Raw genomic sequence first — 15216 nt, 5'->3', positions numbered from 1 at the left:
AGAGGTGGTAGCTAGGTGGATGAAAGAATTCTTCCATCAACCTAAAGCTGTCTACACCAGGGGTTAGGTCGGCTTAACTACATCATTCAGGGTACTATGAGTGCAGTAGCTTGGTCAATTTAACTTTTGAGTGTAGACCTGACGTCAGACTGACTAGCATGAATGAAATTAGACCAATGTAATGCCTTCCCATGGAGCAAACCTTCCTTGATTAAGCACCTGATTCTGCTCCACTGAAGTCAATGGAACTTCTTCCAGGAACTTCAGTGGCAGCAATATTAGTCCTCATAAGCATATAGCATGTGACAAAGAAATAATCAAATCTATTAAGATCTTCTCCCTCATAAAAAAAATTTGTATGGGAAAACTGGCTTTTGTAAGGATGAAAAAAAACACAATAGAGCTAAAAGATAAAGAGATTTATCAGACACTTTGAGTAGGCCATAATATACCATTCGTTTGTTTGTTATTGGACTGAACTGATCACTTCTGATATTTCAACTAATTTTGCAGTTAGTGTTTCCCATCACTTTCATATACACTACTCAACTTTTAAAATCTTCCCCACCCAAAAAACATAGTTACTACCTTTGAATTCAAGTATCAGAGGGGTAGCCGTGTTAGTCTGGATCTGTAAAAGCAGCAAAGAGTCCTTATAGACTAACAGACGTACTGGAGCATGAGCTTTTGTGGGTGAATACCCACTTCGTCGGACTGCATCTGATGAAGTGGGTATTCACCCACGAAAGCTCATGCTCCAATACGTCTGTTAGTCTATAACAGGGGTAGGCAACCTTTCAGAAGTGGTGTGCCGAGTCTTAATTTATTCACTCTAATTTAAGGTTTCACCGTGCCAGTAATACATTTTAATGTTTTTAGAAGACCTCTTTCTATAAGTCTATAATATATAACTAAACTATTGTTGTATGTAAAGTAAATAAGGTTTTTAAAATGTTTAAGAAGCTTCATTTAAAATTCAATTAAAATGCAGATCTCCCCGGACCAGTGGCCAGGACCCGGGCAGTGTGAGTGCCACTGAAAATCAGCTCGCGTGCCGTCTTCGGCATGCATGCCATGAGTTGCCTACCTCTGGTCTATAAGGTGCCACAGGACTCTTTGCTGCTTTTACTTTTGAATTAAAACTCAAAGATTTGAAAGACCAGCAGACAAAGAGAATGAGCTACTGATCTTTGCTTTCTCACAATGCAAGTTACATATATGAGCCATATACATGAGAGGTCATACACTTTTTCATATTTTCTTCCTTGCTTAGGAACTGAATCTATATTACAGCTAAATAGTTCCGTATAAAGTTCAATTTAACCATCAGAAATACCACACAGACACCTAGAAATTTAACTTTGCTATATACAGTAATACACAATATAGCAAACAAATGACAAATATCCTTCAAATGCAGTATACCTCAGAGCCCTATAAATTGGCAGCTAATATGCATTGTTAAAAGCCATTAGAATTTAAAGGCTGATATTTTCAAAATAATTTGGATGTCAAATTCCCATTGAAATCTGTGTGTACTCCCCTTTGAAACCATCTGAAGTTTTGAGCAAGTTTCAGAGGTTCCCCCAAATGCAAGAAAATCTGAAAGATACCTGGCAATAGTCTTGCAATTTTTTTTTAAGATAAGCAATGTTTTTAATGGGATTGTTAATAGTAAGTGCAGTGAAATTAATTAGGAGGCAAAGCATCACCGGGTATTATGGTTGCTTGTTAGCTGAGGTTATAGCAGGTGCTAACATTTGGAAAGGATCTGGCTCACAAAGCAAGCTTGCATTTTTAAAGTTAGTAGGTGGATAACCTCCAACCTCCCCTTTCCCACAACAGATTAGTTTAGGATGATAATGAAGGGGCAAGGGTACTGTACCTGGTGATGGGCAGGTCGAGGCCCCGCTGCAAACTGAGGAAAGGCGGGAGAAACAAACACAAAAGGAAAGGCACAAAGAGTCAGAAAGCCCACAACAAAAAACGAAATGTCATACTACATGCAAAATAAACCCACAAGAAAAAACACAAAAAGTCAAAGCTTTGCTGAAGGACAGTGACAGACAGGTACTACAATATAACAGGTTAACACCACTCCAGTGATAGTGTGCTGCCCAAGAGCTGGGAGAGAGAGAGAGAGAGAGAGAGAGACAACCAAAGCTGCTAGTCATCTTAAAGGCATTCTACTATATGAATACAGATATACTTAATAAGTTAATAAAATATTATGTGTTTTAGACAAGTGGATATCCTTAAAGTGGTTTGACTGACTCAATTTCTGGAGAGTGGAGGACACCTCTGCTTACAACACTGCAATTAACAGCCAGGTAAGCACTTCTAGTGTCCTGCACACTACAGGGAATGCATGCAAATCTCTGTGAGGCAAACAAGACTAAAACAATAATTTGCACATATATAGTGCATTTCATCTTCAAAGTATTTACAGACATTAGCATGTAATCCTACCCCACTATGTGGTGGTAAGTATTGTTCTCCCAATTTTACACATGGGGAAACTGAAGCAAATCGGTTAACCCATGATTTGTCCAGGAAAACAGAGTATGCCAATGGCAGAGCCTGGACAGAACTCACGAGTTCCTGTTTCCCAGTTCTGCGCTCATATCATTAAATCACTTCCCACCCTCTCACATTACAATGGGGAAAAGGATTCAGCATTTAACACACTCAATGAACATTTAGAACATTATCTGGTAATTAGCTGAGTGTTAAAATAGAAATAAAAATGAATGCAAGGCATGGAAAAATATAAATAAAAATGAAAGGGTATCTCTTAGAAGAAATCAAGTTAAGCATTTAAGCCCTTAATTCTCAGTGTGTTAACTGAACTCCAGTCTTTCCTTGAATGATATCTGGTAATCTATTAATAACAGCTCAAATAATTAAACAGAGTACATTAAATTAGATCCCACATTGAGTTTTTATGCACAGCAGCAAAACACTGTGTGCGCACTTCTCCTTGTTGCTAGCTGGGCCTGCCAGTAATGTAAGACACGTAGGGAAGCAAGCAAAGCAGTACAGCTCTGCTAATTCATGGTACTTGTGCAGAGACTGATTTAATACATATTACTTTCTTCTCGTGTGCTACCATATGTTCTAAAATGGAAATTTAATAAAGAACAATAAGGGCAGAAAAGTACACCTATAAGTGAAGTTTGTACATTTCGTATGCAAACTACAGGGATAGTTAAAATATTCTAAATAGGTGACAAAGGCTGGTTTCAAGTTACTGAGTTTTTACTTCACTCAAATAGAAAAAGTAATAGACAGATAAATAAATAAATAAAAATAAGCAAATGGGGTAAGGCTGGCTTACAGCCCCATTTCCCTGCTTCTTAATATTCCTAACACCACCAAATATGACAGAAGCAAAACAAGCATTCACCACTGATTGAATTGATTTTCCTCTCCCCTTTAGAAACATTTTTAAAAATTGCGTATATTTAATACTTCCAAGCAGCAGTCTATAAATACTATAGTTTATTCTACAGTGTTTATATAGTCCTCCTACCTTCATCTCATCATTACAGTTGGATGCAGAATAATCAAATTCTTCAGGAAGAAGAAATGCACACAGCGTATTTCTACCATAAGAGTGTATAAAGTATAATCTATAGTACCAATTCACAAATCATATACAACTTTATTTCTTTTCCATCCTAAACTGTCCCCTGTGTGACATTTCCACTAAACCTCAGATTTTAAAAACACAAGAAAATGTCAATTCATTAGACTAAAAAATTAAAATTTCAGCTTTAATAGTTTTGGCAATTTGTCATGTGACATACTAAAGAGACACTTGGTGTACACAACTTCTAATCCCTCTCCGAAACCTTTAGGTATATTGGAGGGTGGTGGCTTTATTGATCCTTGCAGTAGTAAATGGAGACTATGATGATTCTAAGGAGATGATGTGCAGATTACAATTCAAGTCAGATTTTTCACAGGAGGAATCCCAAAAGCAGAATACAGGTTTCATTTCTTCTGTTTCACATCTGAGAAAACAGGATAGCACTTCCCCTGACAAGGACAAGGCACCAACATAAACATTTCCTGATGGACTACAGGCTCTATTTTATCTGCTAATGAAAGCAGAAAAAGCAATGTGCTTCAAAATCCCTACAAAGAGAGTCGTGGGGTGCAAAAAACAGTGTTGATTAACCTGAGAGCAGAAGTACCTGTCTTATCATTGTTCCATGGAAAATTCTAACTTTTAATCGGCTCTGAAATAAGAGTGGGAAAGTTACATCTTAAGAATACTTAAGCCAAAATATATTCCATGATTAAAAAGTAATACATGTTATAAGAAAAAAATAAAATAAAACCTCAAAGTTAGTGGAAAAGTACCCTAGTCTATTTTGCACTGGTCACCATTGGCTATTGATTTTTATAATTCTTTTTGACAATATTCTTTACTCCTATTGGTAGCTGTAAGCAACAGAACAAACTGTAGTCACTGCTGGCTCAGAGTAAAAATAGAAACTTTATTTTTCCTTTAGATGGTGAAGGTAGTAGATACAGAGGAAAACAGCCTTCTGTGAAACCTGGATCCAACATTTCTGCCACTCATGCCCTTATTGGTCTCACTCACAAACCCTTTTGCACATTGCTGGCAACTTCTACATATGTTGATGTAGATTTTGCACACTGCATGAATATAACCACTTTTTATGGGTTATTACAATAGCCACTACAGTCCTGTCTCCCAGATTATGTTTTTCAGCAATTTCTCTACATCAAACAGATTGCTTTAAAATAAACTAGTGTTTAGGGTTGGGATTGACAACAGGAAATGGAAGTAAAGCAGTAATTATACTTGGGCTGAACAGTATTTAAAACTTTTTCCCCAACTGGAACTGAAGTTTGAAATTCTTGGTATCAAATACAAATTACACTCCAAAAACTAAATGGGAAAATATCTGAAGCCACTTTAATTGCAAAAAAAACAGGAGTACTTGTGGCACCTTAAAGACTAACAAATTTATTTTAGCATGAGCTTTCGTGAGCGAAAGCTCATGCTAAAATAAATTTGTTAGTCTTTAAGGTGCCACAAGTACTCCTGTTTTTTTTGCGGATACAGACTAACACGGCTGCTACTCTGAAACTTGAATTGCAAAGGCAGCTGTCCAGAGAGGAATAGAAATGCCTAGACTGTGCAATTGCCAATGGCCCTTTAATGCAGAAATAGAATGGAGTAAGCTTTGGCTGCTCAAGAATGCAGTGTTAGGGTCACTTCATCAGTGCAACAGCTTACCTATCCTCACCAGCTGGGTCAGCTGTATGATGGATTGGACTACACTAGAGAATCCCAGGATGGCAAAGGAATTATCACACCATCTTCCTCATCCGCTCTTTGCCCTCCCATCACCACCAGAAAAGAAGATAAAACTAAAAGAAATCAAACCCAGAACAAAACGCAAGAGTAGTTCAGGACCAGCTAGTCATGCATTTGTTTTGGGGATAGGGGTTGTAATGGAATGTTATATGTGCGGTTTTTTAGTAATGGAGTGGTAATGGTCACTAGCAGAGCAGATGGCAAAAACTGCATACAGGATAGTTTAAAATAAAATAGTTCATGACCACAGAAAAATAGCTGACAACTGCAGACAAACTCTTCTTCATTATTTCCTCTAATTATGTGGCAAAATCCCTACAATTTTGTGAATTTTCAGCCAAATATTCTGAAAGTGTCATCCCTTTAAGTGTAAGCCCAAATTCTTCCTGTCTAAATCCTGAAAGATCAGACCCTCCCAAACCATTCTTTCACCGTTTAACCTGGCAGAAACTGCCATGGTATCTCATGTTTTTAGTAAAGAAGCAATCAGTGCATTTCTGTAGATCAGTCAACAAAATCATGTGGTAAAAAAAAAAAAACAACAAAAAAATTAAACAGTGCCATTGGCACAATTGCCTGCAAGAAGGAGTACAGTTTGTTATATTGCTTACAATGCAGTATTTTATCCAGCCTCTTCCAGCCAGGGACCTGTAAACCGGATTCTGTTCCAAAACCTTCCTCCTCTTCCAGTTGTCTGTGCAATGTATTGGCACTGTTCTGCTGGGCTGTCAAAAAAACTGGTTTAGAGATGCAGCTCTTCAGTCAGGTTTTGCTCCAGTTCTAACCATGTAAATTTACTCTTGCTTTTCAACAATTAGAGATAAAGATGATGATCATACTTATAGAGAAAAGATTTACCATCATCACTATCCCACATTACTGATTAGAACTGGGGACTAAATGAAATGAGTTGGGGGTCTCTGCCCAGTTACAAATGTGCAGCTGACCATGTCATAAAAACACCATCAAACCTGGAATTAGTTGGCTCTCTCAGCACAGAGATCAAGGACTCAATAGGCCACAAAGACTAACCCTTCTCTGAATTCCCTAGAGGTGAAAGTTCCAGAAGAGGGTTAAGGCACAAGGGGAGGAGAGAGGAGGGAAAAGGGGGACACTTGCCCTGTATTATACCTGATTAAAGACTGCTGTCTTGAAGACTTTCAGTTGCCACCCTTCAGCAGCATTCTACTCTAAAAAAGGAAGAGTGCTGGAGATGGTGCAGCAACTTTAGCGGTAACCCAAAATGTTATGACACAGGAGATGTGGATCTGCAAGGGACAGAGGGACTGCAGCTCCCTAGGCTAGCTGAGGCTTCAGGTATAGCGGAGGTGATCTACTCTGCCTCCAAAAGTAGGGATAAGCATTGAGGCTGCAGGAGGGCCTCCTAGTATCAGATGGTATTGTACTACAAACATAGATTTCCCAACATGAGGCTCGTTTCAGGGAGTCAGAGGCCTAAAATAGGAGAACAGTATTAAAATATGCATAAAAAGAGGATGATAGAATCCAAAGTTTGATCCAAAGGCCTTACCACAAAAAGATTCTGAGATTCATAAAACTCTATATAAAGCTGCAGGTACACATACATAGTGATATATTAAAGAGTTTGAACTGATCCAGTGGAAATGATTCAGGCAATGTTCCCTGAGCCACTGCAGACTGAGAGTGCTACTTTGGAGACTTAATTTCATTTACTGATCTTTGTTCTAACATTTTATCAAATGTTTCTATAAAGAAAAAAAAATGAAGCAAAGAGAAAGACACTGATAATGAATCTACCGGTAATTTCTAAAATGAGGTGAACCTGAGTGAGAATACACTAAAAATAAATCATGCCATTGGGAAGTAGTTGAGAATCTCTCCATCGCTTTCCTTTCACATAAGCTACCTTAAAAGAAACTTCTCCTAACACAAAAGGGTTTAAAAATGCAATAAAGATTTGCTGTTTGGAAATTGCTTCTAGAAGTCAATAAAACACTTTCCAGAGAAATGCTACTATACACACGGAGAGACACACAAATGAGAGAGAAAGAACAGAAACTAGAGCAAACAAGTGCTCCCTTACCGGAGAGCGGGTCTGAGGCTGTGTGTTCATTGTTTGAGGAGTTTGGGGGTACACCAATGTGGCTGGAGCTGCATTCTGCCCTGAGGGGTAAGGGGCCTGGCAAAGAACAGACAAAAATGTTAATATACCAAATAATTTATTCAGAGAGAAATTAAAGGCACCAAAACACACCATCAGATGAACTGGTGATTACTGTTGAGACAAGGTAGTTAAAATAGACAGATTCCTCTTCTGTTGAGATGAAATGCCTATCAATTTATTCATATGGTGCACAAAACACCACATTCATTTTCTTAAAAAACCTCAGCAGAGGAGACCATGATTAGGGCTAAGATTTTGTCATGGATATTTTTAGTAGAAGTCAGGGACAGCTCACAGGTTTCAATGAATTTTTCTTTATTGCCCATGACACGTCCGTGACTTTTACTAAAAATATCCATGATAAAATGGGAAGGGGCTGGGCAGCTGCGGGGTGGTTGGGAGCTCCAGGGCCCCCACCACCTGTGGGAGCTCAGAGCTCCAGGGTCCCTCTGCCCCCCATGGTGGTGGGGAGCTGCAGAGTCCCTCTGCCCCTTCTCCGTGGCGGGGAGCTGCAGGGATCTCCCCTGCCACCGCCACAGAGAAGAACTGCGGGGATCCTCCTGCCCCCCCCCACCCATGGCGGCTGGGGGCTGTGGGGATCCCCCTGCCTCACTGCAGCAGACAGCTGTGGAGATCCTCCTCCCACAGCTAGGTAGCTGCAGGGATCTCCCTGCCACTGCCGCGGCCAGGGAGCTGCGGGGGTCTCCCTGCCTAGCCATGGCAGCCAGGTTGCTGAAGTCACGGAGGTCTTTGGAAGTCCTGGATTCTGTGACTTCCACAACCTCCATGGCAAAACTGTAGCCTTAATCATTATGAATAGTGTTTATCAATTTAAAAGCTCTGCATTGTTTGAATCCTCTGGTCCACACACTGATTTTAATACAATTCTCTATAAATTTCTGAGAAAACTTAGAATAACGATGTGCTGCTGACAAATGCTCCAAAATAAGACAGATGACAAAAAATTAAGTAGCATGCAACTACACCTCTACCCCAATATAATGCGGTCCTCAGAAGACAAAAAATCTCACCGCATTATAGGTGAGACCGCATTATATCAAACTTGCTTTGGCTCTCCCTGTTCCTTGTTCCCTGACTGTCCCCTCCAGAGACCCCCATCCCTAATCACCCCCAGGACCCCACCCCCCCTGCTCCCTGTCCCCTGACTGCTCCGCCCCCTAGCCACAGCCCCCACCCCTTGACAGGCTCTCACCAGCAGCAGCGGGAAGTGGAGCAGCCCGGCCCTAGCCCGCTCCACTCCGCCACTCCGCTTCCCGCCGCCGGTGAGTGTTGGGAGATTGGGGAAAGGACACCCCCTCACACACTCACCGGCGGCGGGAAGCAGAGCGACGCAGCCCCAGCCTGCTCCACTTTTCTTGCCCCAGCCCCAGCCGTGTTGCTGGGGGGGAGGGCTGGGGAAAGGTCCTGCACTCACCTGCGGCGGGAAGCAGAGTGCTACGACTAGGAGCTGGCAGTGGAGCTGGCTGGGGCAGGGCTGCCGCCGCCGGTGAATGCGTGGAGGTTGGGGAAAGGACACCCCACCCCGCATTCACCGGCGGTGGGAAGCGGAGCAATACGGCCCCAGCCTGCTCCACTTTCCTTGCCCAGGCCCCAGCCATGTCGCTGGGGGGGGGGGGGGGCGGGGAGGTCCTGCACTCACCTGCGGCGGGAAGCGGAGCGACGCAGCCCCAGCCTGCTCCACTCTGCTAACTCCCAGCCGCGGCGCTCTGCTTCCCGCCGCAGGTGAGTGCAGGGAGGTTGGGGAAAGGATGGCCCCCCATACTCACCTGCGGCGGGAAGCGCCATGGCTGGGAGTTAGCAGAGTGAAGCAGGCTCGGGCTCCGTTGCTCCGCTTCCGCTGCTGCCAGTGAGTGCGGGGGGATCCCCTCCCCTGAGCGACACGGCTGGGGACAGGGCAAGGGAAGCAGAGTGGGCTGCTCCCGGCCCCCCCTCTGGGACTGTGGGGCTCCAAAAGTGCCCCCCACAGCTCCTGCCTCCCAGACCCTGGGGGGAGAGGGGGAGCCCCTGACTGCCCCCGAGACCCTCTGCCCCTTATCCAACCCTCAGTCCCAGTCTGGCCCAGCACCCTTAACATGCTGCTCAGAGCAGAGTGTCAGAGCTTTACCGCCTTGTATGCGAACCCGCCTTATATCGGGTCGCGTTATGTCGGGGTAGAGGTGTGGTATAAGTCACTATCCTTATAAAAATCAGGAGTACTTGTGGCACCTTAGAGACTAACAAATTTATTTGAGCATAAGTTTTCGTGGGCTACAGCCCAACTTCATTGGATGCATGTAGTGGAAAATACAGTAGGAAGATATATATATATATATACACACAGAGAACATGAAGCAATGGGAGTTACCATATACACTATAAGGAGAGTGATCAGTTAAGGTGAGCTATTATCAGCAGAAGAGAAAAAGAACTGTTTGTAGTGGTAATGAAAATGGCCCATTTCCAGCAATTGACAAGGAGATGTAAAGAACTTGGGGGGGGGGGGGGGGGGGATAAGTATGGGGAAATAGTTTTACTTTGTGTAATGGCCCATCCACTCCCAGTCTTTATTCAAGCCTAGTTTGATGGTGTCCAATTTGCAAATTAATTCCAATCCAGCAGTCTCTCGCTGAAGTCTGTTTTTGAAGTTTTTTTGTTGTAATATTGCAACTTTTAGGTCTGTAATCTAGTGACCAGGGAGATTGAAGTGTTCTCCAACTGGTTTTTGAATGTTATAATTCTTGACGTCTGATTTGTGTCCATTTATTCTTTTACACAGAGACTGTCTGGTTTGGCCAATGTGCATGGCAGAGTGGCATTGCTGGCACATGATGGCATATATCACATTGGTAGATGTGAAGGTGAATGAGCCCCTGATCGCATGGCTGATGTGATTAGGTCCTATGATGGTATCTCCTGAACAGATATGTGGACAGAGTTGGCAACGGGCTTTGTTGCAAGGATAGGTTCCTGGGTTAGTGTTTTTGTTGTGTGGTTGTGTGATGTGCAGATACAGACTAACACAGCTGCTACTCTGAAATCTGTCCTTATAAAGTGTTCAGAACATATCAAAATGGCCTAAAACTGTTATAGGCATATGGGGGCAGACCCGCTGCTGATATAAAGTTACACCAGCAGAGAATATGCCCAATGGTACTTATTCCAAAAGTAAGAGTAACTTGGAGTAGTACAGTTATGACAATTGTAGATTTTTTACACTAGGAATTTCAGAACATTCTACTTAAAAACCTAAATTAAAAAAGCTTTATTTTATCATGTAATTTATTCTCCATCCCTCATTCCTTAATAGATGTATTATATTTTAAGCCATTTAATGATGACACTGCCCAACTGCAGCACTGCCACTGATAGATAATTATCAGCCTTACTATTATCAAAGCAGTTTTTCTTCTTTTCTCAGTTTTAAATTCCTTAATAAACGGTGGTGCAAATCTGTTAATTAAAAAACAACAACCTGCATTCATTACAATGCTGATGAAAACATTGAATTAAGAGCACAGATGACCTAAGTCCTCTTGAATCACAGAAACTCTTAGAGCAGTGTTTCACAACTAGTGTGTTGCAACGAAGGGTGAATCACACAAGGGAATTAGGGGTCATGAGGCATCAAAAATTTTATTACTATCTAAAGCAAAGAAAATTTCGCTACCCTATTCCTCACACACTCAAAAAAGATCAAGTATTCTCCATCAGCTTCTCTAAACACACACAAATACATCATATAGGCTTATTGCTGTTACTGGATTTTTTTATTCTTTTCACATTTACTTTTTTAGTAAATGTAAGAGGGTAGAGAATTTTTTACTTTGAATAAGGGATTGCCAATTTCAAAAGGCTGAGAAACACTGCCTAGAGCATACACAGTAATAATGCAAAGTTGCCCCCGCATGCCCTGCTAAAGTACCTCAACTATGATCAACCCTCTCAGGGTCACCAGCAAATAGTTTCAGTTGCGATGGTGATTTGTGATATGACCAGAGGTCACCAAATCATTTCACACAGGCCACCAAACAGCAATCATATGGTAACAACTTTCATTCACTACTAATCAAAGTCCATTTTGAATCAGGGTCTTAGAAATAAGAGGATACCTATCCCAAGCTGCCCAGCCTTCAAAAGAAATGCTCTCTTTGCATTTCTGTGAGGATTGGGTTGCTTATTTGTTTCTCTCTAACAGCTCAATTTTTAACATCATAATATTTAGCTCTTCAGTACCACCATCCCACACTGGGCCAACTTCACGGTCTACCATAGTAACATTATTTCTAAAATGGCCTCTCTGGCATGGCATCTGGGGCACTGTAAAGCACATTCAAGAACACAAACACGACAATCTGTTTTAAAATCTCCAATATTTTTGATATTTCCTGAAGGTAGAGATAGTATCACAAGGTACCATTATGGAGGGCACCAATGGCTGACTCTGTTTAAGTTTAAGGCTCACTATGATCCATCTTCAGCTGAAGATTTCAAAGGGAATGAATCAGAATATAAGTAAGGAGCGAAGTACAGACAATTACTGTTTTGTAAAATTTTGAAAATATCTATCGTGTGTGTTTTAATGGGCACATGAAAAAAAATAATATTTGTGAAGTGCCTAAAAACTTAAGTAGTATTTTTTGGCATGTGGAATTACTGTGAATTCATGGTGCAAGCTGCAGCAATTCTAAAGGAGCCACTTTTGGTCTCTATATTCAACATTCTAAATATTGAAATTCATGAGTAGGTCGACAAAAGCAATAAAGAAAAGTCTGCTTCAATCCCTACTGTGATGCCTGAAGGATGGGTTGAGGGGCACTAGCCCTCAACCACTGCTCAGTGCATCTGAACAACAGATTTAAATGATCAGACTAAGGCTATGTCTACATTATAGCCTATGTCAGCAAAATGTATGTTGCACAGGGATGTGAATATTCTACCACCCCCACCCACCCCCCGCGACATAACATAGTCCCTTACAAAATAAAATGGGTTTAATGGTGTGCAGTCTGTGTCTGATGAACTAATAAAACTGATGATAAACATGGAGGGAATTGTTTAGTAAATTTCCCTATGGTCAAAATGAACTTTAAGTCACTTTGCTGGTCCTCCAATGCATTCCACGTTAAATTCAAACTTTTGTCCTTTCCTTCCAAACTCTTCACCATGTAGCCACTGCCTACATCTCAGATCTGGTCTTCCTTTTGCAATTCTCACCCTACTTGCTCTAATCTCTCTGTGTCACCATACTCTCCCATTTGTCTTTGAATAATTTTTGAGGCTTCCACTTTTGCTAGGAAGGTAGGGCTATCAAGCAATTAAAAAAATTAATCATGATTACTGATGCTGTTAAAAATAGAATACCATTTAAATATTTTGGGATGTTTTCTACATTTTCAAATATACTGACTTAAATTACAACACAGAATACAGTGCTTACTTTATATTTATTTTTATTACAAATATTTGCTCTGTAGAAAACAAAACAATAGTATTTTTAGGGCTGTATTCTGTGTTGTAACTGAAATCAAAATGTATATTCATTTGTTACAAATATTTGTACTGTAAAAATGATAAACAAAAGGAACAGTATTTTCCAATTCACCTCATACAAGTACTGTAGTGCAATCTGTTTGTCGTGAAAGTGCAACTTAAAAATAAATATAGATTTTTTTTGTCACATAACTGCACTTAAAAACAAAACAATGTAAAACTTCAGAGCCTACAAATCCGCTCAGTCCTACTTCATGATCAGACAATTGCTAAGAGAAACAAGTTTGTTTACATTTACAAGAGATAATACTGTCCTCTTCTTATTTCCAATGTCACCAGGAAGTGAGAACAGGCATTTCCATGGCATTTGTGTAGCCAGCATTGCAAAGTATTTATGTGCCAGATATGCTAAACATTCGTATGCCCAGGGCAGGTGCAAGGATGTTTCCCGCCCTAGGCGAAACTTCCACCTTGTGCCCCCCACCCCCGAGCCCTGTGGCAGCTCTCCGCCCCCCTCCGCCCTAAGGCGCCCCCCCGCGGCAGCTCCCCTCCTCTGCCCTGAGGCGCCCCCCCCATGGCAGCTCCCCGCGGCCTGGGGAGCCGTGCGGCAGCTCCCCGCCCCAGCTCACCTCTGGTCCACCTCCACCCCGAGCACACCGTTGCCACTCCATTTCTCCCGCCTCCCAGGCTTGTGGCGCCAATCAGCGGTTTGACGCCACAAGCCTGGGAGGGAAAGAAGCATAGCGGAGCGGCATGCTCAGGGGAGGAGGTGGAGCAGAGGTGAGCTGGGGCAGGGAGGAGTTCCCCTGCGTGCCGCGCCCCCTCCCTACTTGCTGCAGGAGGCCCTCCCCGCGCCCCCCTGCCCCAGGTCCCTCCGCCTAAATGCCGATGACAACCCGGGCGGCCGAAGATCCGGCCACCGCGGTCGCTGCCGAAGGACCCGAAATGCCGCCCCCCAAATGCTAGTGCCCTAGGCGACTGCCTAGGTCGCCTGATGGGTTGCACCGGCCCTGCGTATGCCCCTTCATGCTTCGGCCACCATTCCAGAGGACATACTTCTACGCTGATGACGCTCCTTAAAAAAATAATGCGTTAATTAAATTTGTGACTGAAGTCCTTAGGGGAGAATTGTATGTCCCCTGCTCTACCCATATCCTGCCATATATTTCATGTTACAGCAATCTCAGCTAATGACCCAACACATGTTGTTCATTTTAAGAACACTTTCACAGGAGATTTGACAAAATGCAAAGAAGGTACCAATGTGAGATTTCTAAAGATAGCTACAGCACTCGACCCAAGGTTTAAGAATGTGAAGTACCTTCCAAAATATGAGAGGGACAAAGCGTGGAGCATGCTTTCAGAAGTCTTAAAAGAGCAACTCTCTGATTCAGAAACTACAGAATCTGAAGCACCAAAGAAGAAAAATCAACCTTCAGCATTAGACTTACTGGGGCTCAGGGCAGAAAGCCAAAGCACAAGCCCTGCCACCCAGGGCTGAAGCTGAAGCCTGAGCAACTTAGTTTTGTGGGGGCCCCTGTGGCATTGGGCAGTGGGCAATTGCTCTGCTTGCTACCCCCTAATACCAACCTTGGCTTTTACTTGACAGGATATGCAGAAAAGAGGAAGTTACTCACCCTGTGCAATAATTATGGCTCTTCGAGATGTGTACCTCGATGGATGCTCCACTGTAGACGTGCTTGCATCCCAGTGCTGCTGATCAGAAAACTTTGGTAGCAGTGTCCGTGAGGCCCACACACATGCTGTCTCTCCTCATACTTGTCACAAGGCTAAACAACATCCATGGGCTAACTACCCTCAGTTCCTTCTCCACCAGAGAGTCATTGACAAGAACTCCAGAGGAGAGGAGGGTGGGTTACAGAACACGCATAGGGACACACATCTCGAAGAACCATTGTTACTGCATAAGGTGAGTAACTTCCTCTTCTTCGAGTAGTGTCCCTATCAGTGCTGCACTGTACGTGACTCCCGAGCAATATCCTACTGGAGGGCTGGAGCTTTGCAGTTGGGTCAGTTACAGATGACACTACTGTGGAGCCAAAGATGGCATCGGCGGTGGAGTCCCCAGTAATTGCATAGAGTTCTGTGAAGGTATGGACTGATGACCACGTCACTGCTCTATAGATTTCTGAGATAGGGACATTCTTGAGGAAAGCAACAGATGAGAAGATCGATCTCATGGAGTGTGTGAGAATACCATCTG

The 15216-nt window shown here is 42.6% G+C and overlaps 1 protein-coding gene across 14 annotated transcripts in view; it reads right to left on the bottom strand.

Moving 5' to 3' along the window:
* The window catches only part of EIF4G3 (eukaryotic translation initiation factor 4 gamma 3), a 502573-nt gene that overhangs the window by 265682 nt on the left and 221675 nt on the right, over positions 1-15216 (bottom strand). For 7 of the 14 annotated variants that reach the window (XM_044996525.1, XM_044996530.1, XM_044996527.1 and 4 more), the window contains exons 4-6: positions 7422-7517; positions 5968-6081; positions 1886-1918 (exon numbers count right to left, since the gene is read on the bottom strand). In XM_044996525.1, the coding sequence (XP_044852460.1) occupies positions 1886-1918; positions 5968-6081; positions 7422-7517 (243 nt within the window). The remainder of the gene's footprint in view (positions 1-1885; positions 1919-5967; positions 6082-7421; positions 7518-15216) is intronic. The other 7 variants (XM_044996532.1, XM_044996537.1, XM_044996538.1 and 4 more) reach the window with 3 other exon arrangements.

This window comes from Mauremys mutica, chromosome 21 (assembly GCF_020497125.1).
Source record: "Mauremys mutica isolate MM-2020 ecotype Southern chromosome 21, ASM2049712v1, whole genome shotgun sequence".
Taxonomy (NCBI): Eukaryota; Metazoa; Chordata; order Testudines; family Geoemydidae; genus Mauremys; species Mauremys mutica.
Note: the sequence above shows the minus strand (reverse complement) of the source record. Positions and strands in the feature narration are given on the sequence as shown.